This window comes from Cicer arietinum, chromosome 8 (assembly GCF_000331145.2).
Source record: "Cicer arietinum cultivar CDC Frontier isolate Library 1 chromosome 8, Cicar.CDCFrontier_v2.0, whole genome shotgun sequence".
Lineage (NCBI taxonomy): Eukaryota > Viridiplantae > Streptophyta > Magnoliopsida > Fabales > Fabaceae > Cicer > Cicer arietinum.
In genome coordinates this window covers 138,245-161,929 of record NC_021167.2, presented here as the reverse complement: position 1 = coordinate 161,929, position 23,685 = coordinate 138,245, and the positions used below count along the sequence as shown (strand labels likewise).

General features: G+C 32.5%; 2 protein-coding genes across 6 annotated transcripts; one reads left to right on the top strand and one right to left on the bottom strand.

The window, feature by feature from the left end:
- Positions 1–91: 91 nt before the first annotated feature.
- Positions 92–8,834, top strand: LOC101515621 (protein CHROMATIN REMODELING 25). 5 transcript variants are annotated; one of them, XM_004511228.4, is made up of 22 exons: positions 92–232; positions 433–592; positions 691–1,101; positions 1,197–1,283; positions 1,369–1,609; positions 1,674–1,799; positions 1,877–1,933; positions 2,033–2,119; positions 2,398–2,493; positions 2,725–2,775; positions 3,368–3,442; positions 3,541–3,627; positions 3,944–4,035; positions 4,116–4,248; positions 5,943–6,062; positions 6,165–6,278; positions 6,375–6,458; positions 6,576–6,653; positions 6,740–6,798; positions 7,357–7,534; positions 7,741–7,839; positions 8,360–8,834. In XM_004511228.4, the coding sequence occupies exons 2-22, from the start codon at positions 486–488 to the stop codon at positions 8,756–8,758; spliced, it is 2,781 nt and encodes a 926-aa protein (XP_004511285.1). In that variant the 5' UTR covers positions 92–232; positions 433–485; the 3' UTR covers positions 8,759–8,834. The 5 variants fall into 5 exon arrangements, with proteins under 5 accessions (XP_004511285.1, XP_073220233.1, XP_073220234.1 ...); XM_073364134.1 differs by lacking the exon at positions 92–232 and having other exon boundaries at positions 426–592; positions 691–858; positions 1,062–1,101; XM_073364132.1 differs by lacking the exon at positions 92–232 and having other exon boundaries at positions 342–592.
- Positions 8,835–15,520: 6,686 nt separating this feature from the next.
- On the bottom strand, positions 15,521–22,520 carry LOC101514969 (presequence protease 1, chloroplastic/mitochondrial). The gene is made up of 17 exons (XM_004511225.4): positions 22,152–22,520; positions 21,563–22,066; positions 21,409–21,479; positions 21,188–21,271; positions 20,832–20,922; positions 19,458–19,975; positions 19,208–19,372; positions 18,893–19,111; positions 18,680–18,807; positions 18,041–18,230; positions 17,837–17,920; positions 17,645–17,742; positions 17,181–17,448; positions 16,595–16,757; positions 16,342–16,522; positions 16,115–16,186; positions 15,521–15,762 (listed from the first exon to the last, which is right to left on the bottom strand). The coding sequence occupies exons 1-17, from the start codon at positions 22,414–22,416 to the stop codon at positions 15,621–15,623; spliced, it is 3,243 nt and encodes a 1,080-aa protein (XP_004511282.1). The 5' UTR covers positions 22,417–22,520; the 3' UTR covers positions 15,521–15,620.
- Between the last annotated feature and the right edge of the window lie 1,165 nt (positions 22,521–23,685).

Below are 23,685 nucleotides of genomic sequence, written 5' to 3'. Positions count from 1 at the left end.
ACAGGTCACACCACAGCTGGCTTTCTTCCCCTGCTTTGCTTCGCTTTGATCTGCTGCTGCTGCTATAGTTGAATATAGTGTGGGAAGTAGAGACAAGAGAACATGAAGAACAGTTGTTCTGTCACTATCTTATTAAAATTACTGTGCCCATGTATGGCATTTGTCAAGGTCCCAACTCCCAACGTTTTCCACAGGATAAAGTTCAACTTCCGCGTAATAAATTCTACAGTCGGTATGACTCCCGAATTAGATATTTTTTCTCAAATATTTTATTGTAATTCATCCTCTAATATTTAAATGAGCTAAACAAATATTTAATTAAATTTAAAGTATTAAAGGTGATGTTTTGGGAAGCATAAAATTGGGGGTGTAATTAGTAAAAACGAATTAGATATTTTTTTCTGAAATATTTTATTGTAATTGAGTTTGGAGGGTATTGGCGGTAAAGGAAAGTGAAGCGTGGCGTTTGATAGAAGAGAGCAAGGATGGAGGAAGAGGAAGTGATGTCTTGCTCCTCTTCTGATTCCGGTGATGAAGAATTTGAAGTTGAAATTGAACAACTCAAATCTCAGAATGTGGAAGCCCTCCTCAGGTGCTTTATACTCGAATGGAATTCATTCATATACTATTATTATTATTATTATTCATTAGCAATTGCAATTATGACGATGTTTGTGATTATGATAATAGGGGTAACCTCATCGTAAAGAGACAATCGTTGCTACCGCGAGTATTGTCAGTAGGTACAACAAATGGTGGCGCTGTTTGCAGAAAGCCATTTAAACCTCCATCCTCTAAATCCGATGCTAATTATAACAATAATCAAGACCTTACTCGTAGACTCTCTGCTCGCAAGAGGTTTGTCCCTTGGGGCTCTACTACTCCTACCCCCATTCCCGTACCTTTATCAGAGTTGAATTTGAATTTGAATTTAAATGTCGCTGAGGAGGAGGCTAAACCGCCACCTTTGCCACCTGGAATTGATCCTCTAATACTGTGGCACCCTCCCCAACAACCCGACCATGATGACTCTTCTAATTCTAATTTCACAAAAATAGCAGTTGATCCATTGCTTGTTCGTTTCCTTCGTCCACATCAGAGGTATATAATAATAATAATAATTCCATCCCAAAACAAACAATTGGCGAGCCATTCATTTTCACTAATACCTATTTTATTCCTTTCATTTGATGCAGAGAAGGGGTTCAATTTATGTTTGACTGTGTTGCAGGACTATGTGACTCACCGGATATACATGGTTGCATTTTGGCAGATGATATGGGGTAACTTCTTCTTCTTTACAAAAATCTTTACTTATTAGTTGACACTGAATTAATTCTGAGGCCTGCCTGCCTACTCTCTCTGCAGTTTGGGGAAGACACTGCAATCCATCACATTACTATATACTCTTATTTGTCAAGGCTTCGATGGGAGTCCTATGGTTAGAAAATCCATCATTGTCACTCCTACCAGCCTCGTCAGCAATTGGGAAGCTGAAATTAAAAAGTGGGTTGGAGAAAGACTTCGCCTTGTTGCTCTTTGTGAAACCACAAGACAAGATGTTATCTCTGGGATTAACAATTTTACAAGTCCCCAAAGCAATTTACAGGTGTAATTCCTAACCATTCTTATATTGATTCGATAGCTAGCTTGAACTACTACCCCTTTTGCAGGTGCTCATTGTTTCATACGAGACATTCCGCATGCATTCATCAAAGTTTAGTTCTAGTGGCTCGTGTGACCTTCTCATATGTGATGAGGCTCACAGACTCAAAAATGATCAAACAATAACAAACCGGGTACTATAAAATTTCTTTCTCTCCCCTCCTCTTTACAGGCATGTTTCTGAGTTACTCACCAATACTTCCTGGATTAGGCATTGGCTGCTCTCCCGTGCAAACGTAGAATTTTGTTGTCAGGAACTCCATTGCAGGTAAGGATCTATGCACGATTACCTGTCTTTCTTGTGTGTTACAATGTAGAAATCCTCGTTTATTTTATTTTAAATGTTTATGCCATGTGCCACTTGCAGAATGACTTAGAAGAATTCTTTGCAATGGTTAATTTCACTAATCCCGGAATATTGAGTGACATTGCACATTTTCGACGTTACTTTGAGGTACAACATTTATTACACTACAGTTTAGATTTTGGCTGCACATTGTTTCAAAAGTTTAAGCTCATATATTGTCAGAATACTATAGAAATTAGGAAAAATGAGTTATTCAGTTGTCAAATTAAAGTAAATAGTATGTACCACATATTTTTATTGACACTACTGTGATAACAAGACAAACCAACTTCAAAAAGCTTCCCAAATTTATGGTGCTGGAATGGGTTAACCCTTCTCTTGTGTTTCTAATTTTGATTCTGGCCAACTTGCACTGCATCATTAAGGCGCCTATAATTTGTGGAAGAGAACCTGCTGCTACTGCAGAAGAGAAGAAACTTGGTACTGAACGCACTGCAGAATTAAGTGCCAAAGTTAACCAGGTAATAATGTTTCTTGACCTGTGCATGTGAATTACATTCCACTGTACTTTCAAACGATGTATTAATATCCACCCCGTAGTCCTTGACCTTGTAATCCTGCTACATAAACTAGAAAAGGTGTTATACAGAACTGATAGCTAAAATGACAATGTAGTACTACCGGTGTTTTCTGTCTTTTAAGAAAATATTATTTTGTTTTCCTGAAACTGACTGGCCAATGTGCTTTTGCAGTTCATATTAAGACGGACAAATGCATTATTATCAAATCACTTACCACCGAAGGTAGTGTATTTTTCTTTCTGTCTGCCAAACTGACTGAATTATTCCATTATTCAATCACGTATTATTTATTTGAAAAATTATGATAACTATATACATCCTCTGAAGCATGGGTACTCCAAAATTCATATTGTACCTTGTACTCACGGAGGTACTTTTCCTATTATACCGTATATTCTTTCACTAATCTTATGTTATGCGAGCATGAGTTAATTAAGTATGTGGAAAGAAACCTATAAAGAATCCATCAATTCAGCTCATGCTCACATCATTATCCCATGGAAGAAACCTAAATGAATCTCCTTAACGATAATTATGCTGATTGTGAGCTTTTGTTCATTCCTAGTAGCTAGGTTAAGTAAAATAGTTTTTACGTACAAAGAAATCTTTAGGATTTGGCAATGGCATCTGATTCCATGAGAAGTTAGATGTCAGTCATTGTTTATTTTATTTCTTATACCAGTCATGTAATTATAGAAATAGTTAAACATATTTTGGTTGACCAAAGACAAGGTCTTTAAAGCGCATGAAAAGCAACTGGAATTATTTGTGCATCTTAATCTCGTATCTGTAACATTTTACTTTTGTGGTACAGATAATTGAAGTTGTTTGTTGCAAGTTGACTCCGCTACAATCAGATCTGTATAAACATTTTATACAATCCAAAAATGTAATGTCCAGTTTCGATTGGTCTAACACATTTTTCATAAGATTGACAATGACAAGGTTGTCGAGCCTGAATAGAGAAATCTGTTTCCTCAAATGCAGGTTAAACGGGCGATTACTGAAGAAGTGAAGCAATCGAAGATTTTGGCCTACATAACAGCTCTAAAAAAGTTATGCAATCACCCAAAGGTATAATTTAAAACTTTTTGTTTTTTGGATGAAGGGAGGGGGGGTCTAATGCTCCTATCTATACGCTTCTTCTTGGATGGAATTCACTTTGTAAACTACGACAATTTTTTCCTTATGTGTTAAAAATAGTTTGTGAAGCTCTTCTATGGGTGTCATTTAAATTAACCAGAAGACTATTTTTAATCATTTATGTTCATTCATTTGCTCCTCTCAACCTAAGATCCTTTGCTAATAATTATGAACAAAACCATCTTCTCCTTTCATGTTTGGTTGGTTCTGAACACACTCTCATCCTCATAACAATAATGTCTTGTAGCTCATCTATGATACCATACGAAGTGGGAGTCCAGGAACTTCAGGTTTTGAGGACTGCATCCGATTTTTCCCTCCAAACATGTTATCTGGAAGGTATATATTTAGTTTATGTATCAATTAGACTTACACATTTGGTGCCACAATTTAGTATTCTATCGGGATATTCTTTGTAGATCTGGATCATGGACAGGAGGGCATGGAGGCTGGGTTGAGCTTTCCGGAAAAATGCAAGTCTTGGCAAGATTACTTGCTCAATTACGTCAGAGAACAAATGATCGCATTGTTCTTGTCTCAAACTATACTCAGGTAAATGGTAACAATACAAGTTATGTGTTGGAATATTGAAAGAGGTATATGGTAACAATACAATTTTATGTAGTTTTAAGGTTAACTCATGTGGCATTGTGAATACATTGTATGCTTATATTATTCACCCCAACGATATTGCTTTACAACCTGATTTTATAAGAATTTCATGCATCCTCTTACGGCACTTGTGTCCCTTCTCCTGTTATACTCTGGATATATAACTGATAGTAAACCAGCAACTACACCCTTATATCACATATCTTTGTCGATGTGCTGTATCCATATTTTTGTGATCACATATAACTACCTTATATCTTATTACTTATCAATTTTATTGTACATGGGTGAGTCATAACCTATCCTGCAATGCGAGGGTTACTGGGAATTATATATAAACTCATTATCATGTTGTATTCAGTTTTCTGTGGTATAGTTGAGACACTCGGTTCACACAAAGCTTATATAAAGCACATCTATGATATATTTTATGCGTGAATCTTTATTGCATTAAGTGTTGATAATGTTGCCCTTTTTTGAAAATTGAAAAACTGTTGATAGTAATCTGATAGATACTGTTCTGGAAAATAGGAATTAACAACAGAAAGAGGAAAAATAAATTTATTGAATTGATTCCTCTTACTCTGCATTGTGGAAGCCCAAAGTGCAAAGAAGCAAAAACGCTTACATCATGATTAGAGCAATAAGAACAAAGACATACTGGTAGCAAGTAGCTAACAGCCCTAGTCAAATGGCTCTCTCACCAGAGTATGATTCTCGGTGATCCCACTCTTTATGCTAACAAAATTCCTGAATGAATCCACTCCTAACTCCACCCCCCTCCAATACAATCATAAACCTTGCAGCCCTTGGGCCTCTCTTCAGTATTGGGTAATTGGCTGGCCCAACTCACCAACACGTCTTCTATCAGAACAGGGCCTCCAGTGATTTGAGTACCTGATCCCTTCCACCCAAAACTGCCTGATCAACTAGTTAATTTTACCTACACCTACATTTTCTTCGTCTAGCCTCTGTTACTGCAGTTAGAGTGCTAACTGAATCCAACACCTTTACTAATAAAGCATGTTGGTCGATGTTTTAGTTAGTCAGCATGACTTCAGGATGAATAAAGCAGTTTTTTTCCAATCATTGTCATCCACAAAATTCATTTGCTCCTTCTATTTATTTTTATAACACCCTAATCTTTTTCATCTCAATAAAAATTCTGTTGGTTTGCGGGGGTTTTTGTGTTTTCCATCAGTAGCTGATTTAAATCAAGGCACCACAGGCAATTAGTCATGGAGGGAAAATAGGATTTAATCACAACTACAATGGGCCCCAAGCTTGACTACCATGTTATTAGAGAAGAAAATAAATAAACCCAATGAAGAAAAATGGAATGTGACATTTTCTGTTCTCTGGTTTAACTGTCAGAAGCTTGCCGGGTAATTATTTTCAGTTATAGCATAGAATTCTAATAAAAGGAATAGTAACTAGAAGTCTAGAACATTGAAAACCCAAACAGTAACAATCCTGTTTTTGTACCAGGTATATATGGGTTCAAGCTCACAATTTCATAATTAGATGTGTATTCACCTTTCTCAATCTTCCCCGTGGCTAATTGAATCTTTCATGATACCTTTGTTGCTATTGTACTTCTTTGTTGCTATACTGAACTATCTCCCATGTAACAGACTCTTGATCTTTTTGCACAACTATGTCGGGAACAAAGGTACCCTCACTTGAGGCTTGACGGTGCTACATCAATCAGTAAAAGGCAAAAATTGGTCAACTGCCTGAATGACCCGTCTAAGGTAAATTGGTTACCCTTATTTCCCAATTCTAGTGTTGTTCTCTTTGACACTTCACCAATATATGCGATTATCCTTTGATAAAAACAATTTGACACATTGCAGGATGAATTTGTTTTTCTCTTAAGCAGCAAGGCTGGTGGTTGTGGACTCAATTTGATTGGGGCAAATCGACTTGTCCTGTTTGACCCTGATTGGAATCCAGCAAATGATAAACAAGTAACACTGGCTTCAATTGTAACAGCTGAAATCTTATATGTAGACTTTCTCTCTCTAACTGATTTTGATTTATTTACTATTCCTGCCCATAAACAGGCTGCAGCAAGAGTGTGGAGAGATGGACAGAAGAAAAGAGTTTACATTTATAGATTTTTGAGTGCTGGAACAATAGAAGAAAAGGTTTATATTATTGTGATAATTCAGTAAAACAGAAATGTATCTTGAGCTTTTTATTCATTTGGTATCAGTTCCTTCATTGAACTATTACTGCTACTGAATCTATGTAGTTATTTGTAGGTCTACCAGCGTCAGATGTCAAAAGAAGGGCTGCAAAAGGTCATTCAGCGGGAGCAAAATGATAGTGTTGAGGCACAGGTTGCTTCCACCCTGTGTTCAAGTTGATGTTGCCTATACCATGTTTTACAATCCCATTCATGTTGTTATCTATTTATGATTTTCAGGGTAACTTTCTTTCGACAGAGGATCTTCGCAATTTGTTTACTTTTGATGAGAATGTCAAGTAATGTATTCCATTTCCTTAAGATTGAACAGTTCTAATTCTACTCATAAGTATTCCAAATTTATATTGTTGCAAAGTCTACTTGTTCAATTGTATCCTGCCTGAATGTGTGGAAATTGACGTAATAAAAGTAGATAAAGAGCATACATTACCTCTGTTTGATATTCCGCTGAGTAACTGTGGGGTCATACAGTTGAAATCTAATACTCTTAAAAGTTTTTAATTCATACTTTCATATGTTTGATGTGTAACAAATATTTAGGAAGGTGAGGATTCTCTGTTTAAAAATTAAAACTAACAGATAGGGATGTAGTTTTCTGATATACTATTTGTCTGAGATGGATTATTGATTTGAATATTTGTTTTTTCGTCTGTTTCCTCCATCAATTCAATTATTTAATAAACGTAGTCGATCGAATCAACTTGAAAACACATAAAGTAATATGAAGAAGTTGGTCATTTTGCAATGGTTGATAGTGACTGTCTGGTAGGGTTAAAAGACACTCCAATTCTCACGGACTGTCTATCATAACCGCCTGCTTGTTTATATTTCTTTAGATCAGAGATTCATGAAAAGATGCGATGCAGTCGGTGCCAAACATGTGATGAGCCACAAAATACTGATCTCCTATCAACAATGATTAATAGCGAATGCGATGATGATGAAACCTCTGATATAGGTGGATTTGCTGAAATTGCAGGCTGCTTAGGGAATTTGAAAAGATCAGAAAAGCAGGTTGCTTTTATATTTTGTTAGATACAAGTTGTTTATCTATCCAGGGCCTTCTCTTTTGAGAAGGGATGTCTTCTTTTCAACTCTTCGTTTTATCTACCACTGACAAGCTTTACGGTCTATTTTACCTCTTGATTTAAAGGCATATCAGTACTACATAAAGAACAAACTATAGTGGTTTTGACTCTTTTGAAATATCCTTTTTGCAGGTAGGGAATCCATTGGAAGAAGATTTAAGTAGTTGGGGGCATCATTTTTTCCCAGCTTCTGTACCGGATACTATTCTTCAGTCTTCAGCTGGCGATGAGGTGTGTGCACCATAGGTTTTTTTACACATTTTCATTCCGAACCATTTCCCCAATGATGCATAGGTACGAGTACGGTACCAAAAACTGGTATTGATACGAGATATGGTATTTAAAAAATAAAAAGTACGGGTATGTTAAAGAATATCATGAATTTTTTTATATAATTTAACTAAAAGTACTAACCGTTCAATTCGCAATATAAAATCACAATAAAAGTTTAAAAATCACAAATTTTGTTCAGATACAACAACAAATAAACTCAAATACACATAATATTATATCAGTATATAAGAAAATCATCAATTTCATTTGTAATAAAATAATTATGAAAAACAGAATACCCCATTAGTAAGGTACGAGGATTGGTATTGGATAAATATTTGGTACGGGTATTTCATCATTTTCGAAGTACCCTTGTTTCATAGTCCTTCCCTTTTTCCCCTTTTTATATAAAAGTAATTCAATAACAATATCCTATTTAATGCATAATTGAATATAATTGCTTCTGTATAATTTTTAGGTGACTTTTGTCTTTACAAACCAAGTTGATGGAAAGCTGGTACCCGTGGACTCCATAGTCAGTCCCAAGTTACAGAAAAAGGAATTACACAAGCCAAGGCGGAACGTTGAGCGAAAATCCACCCCTTTTGCTTTACATGATAAACTTGTACCACTACGTTCTGCATTCGGTATTGCCAATATGTCATGTTCGTCTTCGATTGCTCGGAGGAAGGAAGCAACGAGTAGTGTAAGAATTACCAAAAATATTGCCCTGAAAAACACCGAACACTCTCTTGTAAATGAAGTATCACGACAGAAAAGATCATGCCCTGCTGATACCAATGATGGGCACTCATATGTAAATGAAGTACCGCAGAAAAAAACATGTCCTGTTGATAACAATGATGATTTTGAGTAGTATGTTTTTTTCCAAATTTGGTTTAATGTATTGACACTCCTCTACTTTGGAAATTAACGTCATATTGTCAGCATAAGTTTATAGAATTTAATGGTATTTAAAGTTTGACTGATAATGTTAAAGAAAAACTATTAGTAAAAACTTTTTTAAGAAAAATTAGATCTAATTTTTTACCGATAAAAATGAAAACAATTTTTAGCTCTCAAAATATAAATCATAACAATTAGTCCCTATCTATACAAATGACTCCCCAATTTATATGATATGTTCAATGTGACATTATTTCAAAAAAGTCAATTAACTCTTAAAATAATTATAAAAAAAAAAAAGACAATTAAAATACTGACAATAATTAAAGAGACAAATAGGTACTACAATGAAAATATCTCAATAATTTCTTCTACAAAGAATACAAAATAATAATATCCTTGACCATGAATTCAGACATTACGATATTGTTGGCTTGATTCTATATTCAAACAATTATCATGGATTTTAATATATAATTTTTTATTTATTTATAAAAAATAGTAAATATAATTATAATTAAGTTACATAATTACACTTCGAATTTAGAACAATACATCTAACCTAATAATATTGACATTTTATTGATTAACCTAAAAGTTATAGGCAACTGAAATATATCATTTTAACTATAAATTTATTACCATTTATTTTAACTATGGATATGTTAATGGATTATCTTTTATAATTGCATACTATTGTGAATTAAAAGGTGAAAATATGTTAGGTCGGACAAGACTTTGCAAGGATTGAGTCTGACTTATTTTGAAAATGTAAGGGCAGAACCTTAACTTATTATTTGTAGAATTGTCAAAAATAGATTAATTCGAATGATCTGACTTAAAAAATCTGATAAAAAACAAGGCTTAGGTTCTAAATTTTAAGTCTGAATTTTAATAGAGTTTTTAGCTCATCCCCAAAAAGCTCATACTTGTGGCGAGCTACCTCGATCAGGTTTAAGATTAGCCATATACCCGCATGACTTGAATAAAATAGTATATAAACATTATTTTGAAAAAAAGTATGTAAAGTATTTAAACACAACAAGAAATAAAATACGTAAAATATTAACTTTTATATCATATTTTAAAAGAATGTTGATAGTATTTAAAATAAAAATAAAATTTAAATAAGTTAAATAATTATTAAAAAAATTAAATTACAACACTTAATATTACAAAATTAAAATAACAAATTTAAAATTAATTAAATGAAGGGCTAGCCTGAAAGTCCGTAATCCATTTAAGGTTGAGTTCAAGTAATATTTTTAGGTTTATTTTAAATTGAGTTTTTAGTATGTAGTCCGATAGGCTAACCCCAAATGGGTCTTAGTCCGTTTTCACAGTTGTACCAGTCATAAGCTCATTTTTAAGATTTTTCAACATATAAGAAAACTTCAAAATTTATTTAAGAGCTACTTTATTATTTGAGAAATGTTATTTAAACACATCTTTAAACACATATACAAACACATATACCGTATACGTATAGCGTATACGTATACAAGCATAAAGACGTATATATACTTAGGGACATTTTAGTGATTTTCAATCTATTCCTTAGAAACCCTTTTTTCTCATTTTCTCTTCTCTCTCTTCTCCATCTTCTTTATTTCTCCATCTTGTTCTCCACCATTCCATCTTCTTCTCTTCTTCTCCGTATTGTTTTATTCGTTTCTGTATCTTCGTCGTTGTCGATTGCATCCGATTTTTCTGTCGTTCGCTTGTTTGATGCATTCGATTTTGCCGATCTTCTGCCGTTTTCTTCGTTTGCCGATCTTCTTCGATTATGCCGATCTTCTGCCGTTTTTGTATCTTCGTCTTTAGACAAAAATAAGTCATTAACCACCTAGGGTACTTCATTAACCAATAATATTTACACTATTAACCAGAAACAAAAAATTAGAAAGACCTAGAATTTAAACACTACTAATCACATAATATGAAACTTAACATTTCAAATCTGATTAACATCATTGATTAAAAGCGATGAAACTTAATATTTTGACAAAAATAATTAACATGATTAATTAATAGTTCACAACCTTAATTTTTAGACAAAAATAAGTCATTAACCACCTATGGTACTTCATTAACCAATAATGCTTATATTATTAACCAGAAGCAGAAAAACCAGGTATGAACCCAGAAAACATGTATGAATCAAAAAAAATAAAAAATCTTATCTAAGCAAAACAATGTACCAAGTTACCTTGCAAGTGAGGAGATGAAGTTGCTCAAGTTACTTTATAAAAATTTTGATTAAAATCTGTAAATAAAAGGAAAAAAGAGGAAATGGAAGAAAAGAAAAATGAATGTGTTTATTTTTGGAGAGGAAGACAAAAAAAATCTGAAAAAAGAGAGACAAAAAAGAGAGAGTAAAAAAAGGGGGGAAAGTAAAAAAAAGGGGGGGGGAAAGTAAAAAATAGAGAAAAATTTAATGAAGAGAGAGATTATGTAGGGCCACAAGGAGTTGTATTTGTATTTGTGTTTAATAGTGTGTTCTAATATCATTCATCAATCTATATAAAATAATAATAATATGATCGGACTTGAAGTTATTATAGACTAGAAGATAGTCCGTTGTCATCCTCCCCTGATATGAAACTTTTTACTCATTCCAATGTTTAGTTTAATTTTGGAAATATTTTAAAAATATTTTGGTCTGCTCGAGGTTGAACTTGTTGGCAAAAACCTTAGCCTTCAAAATATTTGCATTTCAAACTTACTATGAAGTATACTCTCTCTCTTTCTCTCTCTCTCTCTCTTTCTCTCTCTCTCTTTCTCTCTCTCTCTGACAACCGTACAACCTCTTCAAAAACCCCTATCGACGGCGGCTAGCAACAGTATGCATAATAGTTCTCTTCAAACACAACTTAGAGAAAACCGATAGCAAAATATGAAAGTATATCTATTTGTAAAAGGTATTAAATAACATCCAAAACATAATACCTTTCAAAAACAAACATTAGAATTTAATAAAAAATAACTTTCAGATTATTCAATTCAGAATCTTTTTTGAATCTTTTTAATTTTAGAAAATTATCCGTTTGGAAGAAAAAAATTGCATAACATTTATTACCAAGTACAATTCGTTACTATTTGTTAAATGATGTGTATTTAATGATGTGTTGAGTCCGACTACTAAGTTTGGAGAGACTAACTAAATTTTGAGTATTTCTACGATATAATTTTAGTTTAAGTACTAATTAATTGTTGTCAGTAATTAATCTTATTTATTAAATAAAATATGAAATATATAAGCTAGAAAACATAATGAAGTTGACTTTTTATTTATTTAAACAAGAATGAATATTTATTCATTTAAATCGAAAAAATATATAAATACACATTTATTAAAATAAAAAAAGATAAATACGTAAACAAATTTATAACATTTAGATTAATAATACAAATGATAATTTAGCACAAAACGAAAATATACTTTAAATATAATAAAATTTAAGTGTTCGAATTATCTATATTTTTTGATTTATAACGTTAATGACGCAAAAGTCACTGATTGAAATATTTAATTGATCAAAGTTGTTATGTTGATCTAAAACAAACAAACACTACATCAGACGAAAATATAAAAAATACTACACTAAGACGAAAACACCAAAAATCACACTTAAACGACGATGACATTACAAAATAAACTAAAAAATCCATAAAGAAAATTAAATTCGTGTAAAATTTACTTGTTTAGATAAAATAAAATAAAATAAAGAAACAAATGCAAAGGATGATTTAAACCAAAAAATAATCATCCTACTCCTCTCTAATAACGAAAGAAGAAGACAATAAGATTATATTTTAGGAGGAGCGGTGGTAATGCTGCAAAGCCAAAGCCAAGCGCCCAAGATCAACTTGGGTAGAATGTTTCTAAGAGTGGTATATGATATGCAAATGTAACCCAGTATAAAGAAAAATAATTAAACATTACTATATTGTATATTATATATAGTATGAGCTCTATATGATAAAGAACTATAGAAAGGAGGGTGTCTTTTATACAAAACTAAATATAGAATTTAAATTGTCAAAACGTGTCGGCAAAATAGGATATGCAGTTCTTTAACTTAATTTCAGTTAACGTTTTAGTTATTTATCTTTTTTTTATTTAATCATTTATTTTAATTTTAGATGATAATTTGGTTTTTTATATTTTCAAATTTAAATAATTTTATCTTCTTTTTAGAAAAATTCATCAGAATTTTCAAACAAAACTTATAAAATTAATTATTATCTTCAATATAATGTAAATTTCATTAAATGCATAACTCAAAAATATTCAAATAAACTCATATTTTCATCTCCAACCACATCAAATTCATCAAATAAAGAATGAAAATATGAGTTTTGTAAAGATTTAAGTTATAAATTTGATGAAATTTGTATTATATTGAAGATGATAATTAATTTAATAAGTTTTATTTGAAAATTTAGATGAGTTTTTTGAATTTAAGTAAAAAAAAGGATAATATTATTGACATTTAAAAAAAATAAAAGATCAAATTTGTAAGAACAGAGGCGCACCTAAGAGGGGGTGAATTAGGTGTTTAGAAATTTTCTTGTTTTTAGAGATTTAGTGTTTGATTTTTCTGATTTAAGATAGTGTATCGAAAAGATAAATGGCAGAAAAATAAAGAACACGATGATATTATCCTAGTTCCCCTTATGACCAATGGTACATCCAGTCCTCTTGCACACCACAAGAGATTTTATACTATTGTTAGAATAAGTACAAGTCTCACCCTATGACCTTTGTTACAAACTCCTAACAATCACCCTAAGATAGCACATCATTATCTTAGTTTACGAAACTTGAAGAAAGAACACCACTTTCCTCAATTTACAACACTTGAAGAAAGTACATCACTTTCCTCAATTTACAACACTTGAATGGTTTAACAGTATTGATTTTGACTTAGATCAATAAGATATAACAATTTATGCTTTTTGGTATAATGATAGCAATCTGATATAATTTCAAGTACAATAGAGAACATTTTTTAATGATATGACAATGTAAAATCTGTACTTGAAATATGAAAGTAAGACTTTGAATAAATCAAAACATTTCAGAAAGTTTGTTCAAAGTTGTTCTAAGATTGATGTTAAGATTGTGAAAAGATTTTTTTCGTTTAAGTCTGAAGCTATGAAGTATTTATACTCCTTAGACATCACTTCAGATCAATGGCATTCGTTCATAGAGATTTGGTTTCAGAAATGCAATGATCCGAAACCATTTCAGAAATGAAAAATTGCATTGTTTCCAGTTGTATTCGACTACAACTTGTGTGTAGTCGAATACACATCCTTTTAACGTTAAGTTTTATTTGAATTTTGAAGCTTGTATTCAAATACAGATATTTAAATTTGGCCACTGACTTGGTTTTGCATTCAGCTACACCAAGTTGTAGTTGAATACAAATGTGCAGTTTTAGCTATTGACTTAGCACTCGTATTCGGCTACAACATGTTGTATTCGAATACAACATTATATTTTGCCAAAAATATTATTTTCAATCATTATTTATGCAACTTTGACACTTTAAAATTCATTTGATGTTTATGCTAAAATGAAAGGTTCTCATGTGCATTTGAAATATAAGAATATTATATTGCATCGTATACATTTACATTATAAGACTTCTAGTATATATATGACCATAGATGACTTTGTTTGTTTGATTTCTTTTTGAGCTTGCAACTTGATCACTTTGCTTGATTTTTGTCTTCATAAAAAACATAAGTATTTTACAAAATTGTCACTTAAAATTAAAATAAATGATCAAATCAAAAATAAAATAAAAAAACTAAAACGTTAACTAAAATTAAACTAAGAGATCACAAATATTGTTTAGCGAAATGTGTCTTAGATTTAGGTTTTTTAGGAGGTTTATATGCAAACAAAACTACAAAAATGGTCTAAATTTCATAGACATTGAACATTTAAAATGTGTTGTTGAGTTTGTATCAATGACTAGGAAGACAAAAAGAATAAGTTTGGAGAGTTTTATTTGTAAGTTGTAGATTTAAAAGGTCAAGAGTTTAAATATTTGATAAAATTTTTAGATTTTTAAATTAAAGGAGAGTATATATTAAATAAGTAAAATGAAGAATACGACAAAATTTAATGTTATTTTGGCAAAAATTAACGAAAATAACCGAGCAAATATAGTTTAAAAAAATAGTTAAAAATTAAAATAAAATCATAAAATAAATTAAAATTCTAAAAGAGTAATATAACCAAAAAATATTAATAATGACAGTTTTTAATACTGTCCGAATTAGAAGCCACCAATATCTTATTAAAAAAATAAACCATCAATACAGTGTATAGAGTATCCCTTTACTACACAAATATAATAAATATCTTAACTATTATATTAATCCATCAGTTAAGTCCCTTAGTTGTTTAAAAAGTATTTGAGAAAATCATAGTTTATTATCTAAAGTGATAAATTAATAATAGTTTAATGATTACTTATTATATTTCTAAAATTCAGAGAGTAAATATAATAGTTTATTTCTTTTTAAATATTTTATATATTTTTTTCAATCAAATTTATTTTTTATATGTTTAAAATATATTCAAATTCAAAAAATTATTACAAAAGACACTGGTTTTTTTTTTTGTGAAAAGAAACTTTCTAGTTAATAAACAATAATGAAACTATTTTGCAATCAACAACCTTAAAAAACAGGAAAAAAATCTACAGGCAGCTACAATAATTTATTCTGAATAAAATGGTGACCGCAAAAATAGGGTAAAATTATGTTGAGAAAAGATACAATTTTCAATCCTTCCAGGGTACACCCTGAATCTAAAGGGCTTTCTTTACTTGAAAGAAGTTGGCAAGCTCCTTGTTTGCCGCTTCTACGTCCTCCGGAGATGCCACAGCAACCACAACCCCTTTATCCTTAACTGCTTCCATTGCGGCGATGAATTGTTTGAAGTCTTTCGAGCTGAGGGAAATAAAAAAATAATACAGAATAAGAACAACTAATGGTTTCATAGGTCACGATCAATTCAATGCAATGCACATGTATCAGCACTAAGTTTTCCATGTAGCATATAGATCATTCTTGAAGATTAATCTCTGTGAGCAGCAAAACTAAATGTAAAATGTTACAATCTTTCCACATAAAATCAACTTGATAAAATGTTTTGGATTCGGAAGGTCATTTCAGGATAGTTAATAGCACACTGCCATACAAAATAAAAAGTTTCGAGAGCAGACTACGTTATTTTGCTTTATCAATAGCAGTGGATCAAAAGGTCGTGTATCATATATGATCAATCAATCAGAATCTTTACCTAGTAGATAATATCTCTTCACGTCTCCTTTGTCTTTCTTCCTCTGTGATACCCAGTAAATACCGCAACATACTGCAAATGAAATGAAAAGCAAGCATAATTTGCAACTATGATAAAAAAGCAGCAACATTTGCAAATATAGAAGCAAACATTATTAGTTTAACAAAAGAAGAAAAAAAAACCCTAAAGTAAACAAACTACAAAGGCATTAACCATTTCTTTTATACCTACTATAACCTTTGGCATCAGGAAGTTGATAAGCATCTACATCCCCAATGGTACCGATTATGGCTTTTGTAAGAGTATCATCATCTATTTCCAGTTCTCTCAAGAAGTCACCAGTTCCATCATATACCTCAAGTGTTTTCAGTAAGTTGGGATCACGATAAGACAAAAAGGAGAACACCCCTAGAAAAAGAAAAAAATGTAAGATTGCAAGGATGAAAGTCAATAACTACACCTAAATGTGATTTAAGTTACCTGAATGTGTATCAAAATCACAGAAACCTCCATAAGCCCCACCACTAACACGTACACGATCCCACAACCATGTATTGCTAATGTATTTGGAAATAACATATGCACTCCCATTAAGCTTATAACCAGCATCGTAAACGTTGGTTGCTTTCCCAACATAATTAACCTGTAGAAAGCAACAAGATTTATTGATAGAAACAAAAATTAAACGCAACAGACTAAAATAAAATTTGGGCTTAAAGATGACTACACTGCCTGTGCAATGTGCATAACAGAAATAAAACTATTGGCAAATATACAAATTGATCCTAGACAAAAAACACGAAGACCTATTAAGTTTTTGAGAAATAAAAAATAGCAATTTGATCCTTAAGAATGTCAAATGTGGGACAAATCAGTCGCCAAAAAGAGATTAGAATGTCCCCTCAAAAAGGTTAATTTCACCCACATTTGATATTCTTAAGCGCCAAATTATTATTTTTCATTTCTTGGGGACCACCAAATAGATCTATGTGATTTTGGTCGGGGACCAATTTGAATATTTACTTCAAAATCATGTACTTAAAGGATGCAACTGAAATAATATTACCTGAGTAGGAATCACAATAGCTTCATTTGTCAATGGCAGTCTAGCATTCCAAATATTTGTTGTAGCAATGGGAGAGCTAGTAGGGAGCATATCAACAAATTTGCTCACAAATTTGTCCATATTCGCAAGGTTTTTCCCATCAGCGGTAATATTTATCAAGCAGCCTTGCTTGGAAAATACAGTTTTGCGAATCTCCTCAAGAGATGATGAGATGTCAGCCCAATCTTCATCAACTCTCTTTTCAAGAGTTTGGAGGAATTCAAGGTAGCTAAAAGTATACACCAGAAACATAATCAAGGCATACAACAGGAATTACACTTCTGTTTCAGTATTAAACACAAAGATAGATTGAAAAGGAAAATCGTGAAACTTTAAAACCTTACACATATAATGTCATTCCAAGATGTCATAAAAAGTTTATATATATGCAAATGTGTCGTCACAGTAAATCATAAAATTCCCACCTGAGACCACCCATCTTTTCTGACATCCAGCCTGCTGCATTTAGTTTTGCATCCATCCTTGCAGCTGCAATTCCATGACCACTGCCTCTTAGCCGGTTCTGACAAAAGACAAAAATGCACAAAATATGTGTGTAAGTTCTGCATAATGACCGTTTCATTTTTGTCCTTTACATAAAACATTTCCATAACTACCTCCATTCTTGCTCTACTCTGGGAAACAAATTGTTTGAAACGCTGTTGGTCTGTGAATTGAACGTCTTGAAGAACAGAATTAACCTGGAATTCAGCAGCAGTGTGAAATTAGGATTTGCATGATGAAAATAGATATTATAGGTAACGCAGAGCATTGAATGTTGAAACAAGAAGTGTCTCTAAGTTTGGGTCAAAAAATTGTACCAAGTCATAAAGGTCTTCAGCTCGTCCAGACATGGCTTTGCCTCGAACAATCATGTGACTACATGGATCTTCCTTGCCCTGCACTGATGATGTGAAAGGATAAACTGATATTCCTCCAGTTTTTCTCCCTATTAGTTGGTTTAGTTGGACAAAGGTCAAGTCCTTTGTGCCCATCTCCAACAATGATTGGCTGTCAAAAATTAACATAGGGGAGTTACAGAGCTTGATGTAAACACCAGATTTGTCATTTATCTATCAAGAAGGTGCTTCTGATATACACATGATGAGGAATATAAGAATAACAACAACAAAGGAAAAAGAAATAGATTTATTGCTATCAATAATACTAAAAAGAAACATGTTATGAACCAAAACAATCCAGTGGAGAATTTGGATAGGAGTTCATGACAAAATATAATGTGTTAATTAAAGAATCACAATAGCATGAAACCTAGATAGAGATCAAACTTCAAAGCATCTTCTGAATTGAGGTTAAATAAAAATTAATGAAATTCCAGACCAAGGAAGGTCAATACCAATTTAAATTGTTATCCAAGAAATTCACTATGCATGTAATATTAGGAATTATAAATGGATGGAAACAAAATGTAAAATATCCTTATGAGGTTTTATGATTACCAAAACAGTGGCACCAACGGAAGAAGCTCTTGCTTCAGTGAACTCATGTCGAATACTATTTCAGTGTAAAGGACATCATTGGTGAAGAGATCATGCTGCAAAACTTTTACTCCATTGATATCCCCGACCTACATTTAACATGCAAATCCTTGTGAATCTCTACATGCTATTAGGAAAACACAAACTCTCAACCAAGGGAAAAGCAATGATAACCTCAGTCGGAACACGAATAGGTTCTTTAGGAATATCTTGAAGAGAAAGGCTAGGAACAGTTTTCAAAGCTTCTGGTGGGTCAGGGGTCTCCTGCTTAAGCCTAAGCTCATGAGTAGCACGAGCCAATTCTGCCAGATCTTCTGTTGTCATACTAGCTTTAATTTTCTGCAATACTTGTTTCTCTGTCTCTTCATCACGAGCAGCTTTTTCAGGGTCCGGCTGACAAGGTTTTTTTTTTAATTACTAACATATTGGGTGCAAAATGGCTTCTCACACAAACACAGACTTTAAAAGCTAGAATAAGTAAATAACTACCTGCATTTGAACAGTAACTTTATGAGGGTTGTTCAAGATGAATTTCTCTATTAGTGGAGAAAACACAGATTTAGAGCCCTCCTTTGCTATTTTAGATTTCAGGTCTTGGAGAGGTTTCTCATACTTCAGTGGTTCAAGGGGATTCATATCATAAATCCATTTACCCTAAATATGCAAACCAAAACAATTATAAATCTCAATCAACATAGATGCCTATTTTCCATACCAAAAAAACTCGAGCTTATCTTACAATGGACTGGAGCATGAGGGACAAGCCACGAGGAAATGACCCAGTGTTGTTCTCTCTAAGAGAAAATTCAATTGTATTCATAGAAGCCTCAATGGCATCTGTATCAAAACCTTCTTCAGCCAACTTTTTAAGTGTACTCATGATCAGTTCTTCTACCTTATGAATATCATCTTCAGAAACACCCTTCATTCCAATGCTAAATTGAGGCTGGAGTAGTTCATCTTCTAACCCACCACCAACAATGGCATCACCCAGCCTACTTTCTAACAAAACTTTTCTCAGTGGTGAAGCAGGAGTTCCCAGTAGAAGATGGTTCAGAAAACCAAGTGCTAGCTCAGTTTCCAAGTCTAAGGGCTTATCGGCGAGCAACCAGTTAAGGCAGACCATATGCTTCTTCAAATCACCCCCTTCCCCTGCAGGATAAGTCTCAACAATCCGGATTGGCTTTGAAAACAGTTTTTGTGGTTCAACCTTTGATTCATTTGGGGCTGAACTTGCATCAAACATGTTTAAATACTCTGGATAACAGAGAAGAGGCATAAGTTAGCAGCTAATTCCTACAGGTAAAAACTCTAGAATTATCTTTCACAACTGATCGGAAATGTTGAACATGAGCAGAAAACAGAGCAACCATGCCATGATGGCAATAATATTCTCAGTTAGCAACAAAAATAACAGTGAACAAATCAAGTGTGACAATAGAATAATATAAGAAGTAAAACATATAAGTTCAATGGGAGATAAATACGGGAACATAAAATGAAGTAGTTGGACAATTCAGGAATCAGGGAATCCAACAGTTATGTGCTCAGTCAAATTGCTAAAATGAGTGTATTAATGTAATTTCAGAAGGGATTTCCCTGCCTCAATATTTAACATTTTAAATTGTTAAATGGATTACCCTGCCTCAATATTTCACAGAATATAAACATCCATAACTATTTAGACTTTCAAAACTAGGTATTCAATTTTTTATACAGAAAAATCGGGAGAGAATGGGAAGTATAACTAAAGGGATAAGATATTCCTGCAAAAAATATACAAAATACCTCATCAGCAATTCAAATTTATCCATATACTATCGTAGTCATTTATATTTTAGAAAGAATGTGGGAGGAGCTACTACGCTTGGCATATAACTATAATATAATACAAACCTAACTCGCTGTTGGTTAAAAATTATGCACAAGGTCATCCAACAATATCCTAATAATTATCATAAAATCGGTTTGCACAGAAAGTCAGGCCACATGTTTTAGTCATTAATTCTAATCAGGAGTCAGGGCTTGGATCTACGAGAGCATTACAACAAGGCCACTCTCCCTAATTCTCAGCCTCAACATTTAAAGAGCAAGTTAAACCAAATCTTATTACCACTAAGGATGCGGAGGCGCTCATTTGGATCATCATCTCCATAAAACCATATTCGTGAATTGCTGGGATGGTAATACTTGCGGTGAAATTCCTGACAATTAAGTTTAAAATGAAAAATTATTAAATAAAACAATTAAATATTTGCAATAGCTGGTATAAACTATTGAGATCTACAGTAGAATATATGGAGGTAAAAAGGTTGGTACGAGTTCATGTAAAAATGTAGGACTTTAACCTTCATAGATCATAAATCAATGTTAGTGGACACAAACAACTAACAACCAAACATAAGTCGCTGTCAAATTAGTTATCTCTATATACCACAATAATAATTTAACATTAGTCTCAAAACATACCTTAAACTCCTCAAATGTCAAATTAGGAATAACTCGAGGATCACCTCCGCTGTCAACACCATATGTGTTATCTGGGAAAAGAGCCTGTATCAAGGTTACAGACAAAAATAATGAATGCACACAACTTAAATTACAAAAAATGTCACAATTGGTACTTGAAATATCAAAAAGAAAAAGGATAGGGATGAATAAAAATAGAGAAAGAAATAAAATGAACTGGCCTGTTGAGCAGCCCGTCCAAGTATATTATCTGGTTGAGAGTAGACACCCTTCATCTCATTAAACACAACACCTGGAAAAACAAAAAGTAAATGCATTAGATTAAGAGTCCATAAAAGTAAAACAATAGAATAGAAGAGTATTCGAATAGCAAACCTTTGTAAGTGATATCTTCAGAAGGATGATTGAGCTCATAATGCCAACCCTCCTGTTGAAAAGTCTGAAGGTCGTCGACACATTTAGGAAAGAAAACAGCATCGAGGTAGACATCGACCAAATTATAAAAATCCTTAGTATTTGTGGATGCAACAGGGTAACATGTCCTATCAGGATACGTGAATGCATTGAGGAAAGTGTGGAGGCTTCCTTTCAATAATTCAACAAAGGGTTCTTTGAGAGGATATTTTCTTGATCCACACAATACACTGTGTTCCAAAATGTGAGGGATACCAGTGGAATCATTGGGAGGAGTGCGGAAAACAATGCCAAATACTTTATTCTCATCGTTGTTGGAAACAGACATGACTTGAGCACCGGTCTTGAGGTGCCTGAACAGCACAGCTTTTGATTTGCATTCTGTAATGAATTCCTCTGATACTTTCTCAAAACCCAATTCACGTGCAACTTCATCCTTCACCACCTCACCACCACCACTAATATCTAACAAAACACAAATATTAATAGATTAAAAATTAAATTGCAATTTATTAATTGATGAACGAAAGTAATAGAGAGAAAGAGAGACCTGGAGAAGAAACGAGAGATGCTCGTGAAGTGGAGAAATGATTCCGATTGCGGTTACGGAAGTAAAGGAGCGGAGAAGAGGAAGAAAGAGGCAATCTGATAGAGGAGTGGCGGCGGCGGAGGAGGAGAGGGTTTCTGAGAATGGAAGATGGTTTCGTTGTTGTTGATATTGTTGATATTGTTGAGGAGAAAGAGAAAGAAGAACACGAGCGACACAAATATCTGCTGCTGCACGATAATGAACGAACAAGTGCCGCTCTTTCCATTTCGAACTTCGAACCTCAAAACCTCAAACCTACTTCTTACTCTTACTCTTACTCTTTCTCTTATCTCTAATTATACATTCATTCATTTCTCCTCCCACTCCATTCATTATATTACACTCCATCGTGTATCTATAACAGCTACAATTATTTTTTATTTTTTGTTCCTTCAAAATTGTAAATATTCATTAATTTAATTAATCACCTTCAAACTATTCTCACTCTATCACAATATTTTTAATAACATGCCATTTGAATAATTAATTTGTTAAATTATAAAATATGACAATTTGATATTCTATTAATTAGATCAATAGAAAAGTTGAGAGAATTTTTTATGTAAATGAGGAGAGAAAGAGAAAGTGGAGATATGTTTGGTTCAAAAGAGAAGATGGGGTCGACTAATGGTTTTGTGTTGGCTCCCTAACTTATTAACTTGAATTGATTGAAAACAAATCATAGTCCTCAAGTAATTGTATATATTTAGTTATTATGATTTGAGATACGATAACGGTGATATTTGTATTTTTTGTTGTATGTTAATAGGTTAAAGTGAGTGAGCAATCAAAGAGGAACAACAACAAATTTTAGATACTGAGAAATTGGCTAAGTGAATCTGAAATGGCTTAGCAAATTCAAGTCATAAATTTTATTGAATTTTGCAAGCTATAATTCGCCAAGCGAGCAGATAATTTGCTTAGCGAATTAAGGCGGCCTAAAACAATTAGCAATTTGTTAAAAAAAAAAAAACAATTAGCAATTGCTTCAAGGTGAAGAATAGAAATTTGCTAACCAAAATTCCATTTTTTATGATGTTATAAAAGGGCAATTCATTTCAAATTTTGAGGGAAACTTCACATTCTTTTTAGTTTAAGAACCAAAGAAAAGATATAGAGCGACCAAGAGAGGGAGATCAAGGGTGGAGAAGTTTGACGAAACATCTTCGACATTTAATTACTTCTCTTTCTTCATGTGTTGTAAGGTTACCATGTTTATGTGTAACTAATTATCTCTTTGTTGTAATTAGATATATAATAGTTATACTATTTTGCATCTCTTTTGATGTAAGTTATATCTATTCTAGTTATTTATAAATAGTAATGTTTATCTTTGAATTTAATGTTTATTATGACTTTTAAATCATGATATAATATTTGTTTTGAATAGTTATTGGAAAATATTTTTCAACTCTAGATTTTAGATAAACATCTATTAAATCTAAACTCGAGGAATCTATTTATGATTAATAGTCTCAAATCATCGGTTGTTAAT

What these genes read in the sequence shown, in the direction of transcription:
- LOC101514969 (XM_004511225.4), bottom strand. Translation starts at nt 22,416, where the DNA reads ATGGAAAGAGCGGCACTTGTTCGTTCATTATCGTGCAGCAGCAGATAT. An exon ending in CCGTTGGTGCCACTGTTTTG is followed by an intron (nt 18,231 to 18,679) that starts GTAATCATAAAA and finishes AATTTTTGACAG; the next exon opens with CCAATCATTGTTGGAGATGG. An exon ending in CTGAAGACCTTTATGACTTG is followed by an intron (nt 17,921 to 18,040) that starts GTACAATTTTTT and finishes GCTGAATTCCAG; the next exon opens with GTTAATTCTGTTCTTCAAGA.
- LOC101515621 (XM_004511228.4), top strand. Translation starts at nt 486, where the DNA reads ATGGAGGAAGAGGAAGTGATGTCTTGCTCCTCTTCTGATTCCGGTGAT. An exon ending in AATGTGGAAGCCCTCCTCAG is followed by an intron (nt 593 to 690) that starts GTGCTTTATACT and finishes TTATGATAATAG; the next exon opens with GGGTAACCTCATCGTAAAGA. An exon ending in TTCCTTCGTCCACATCAGAG is followed by an intron (nt 1,102 to 1,196) that starts GTATATAATAAT and finishes CATTTGATGCAG; the next exon opens with AGAAGGGGTTCAATTTATGT.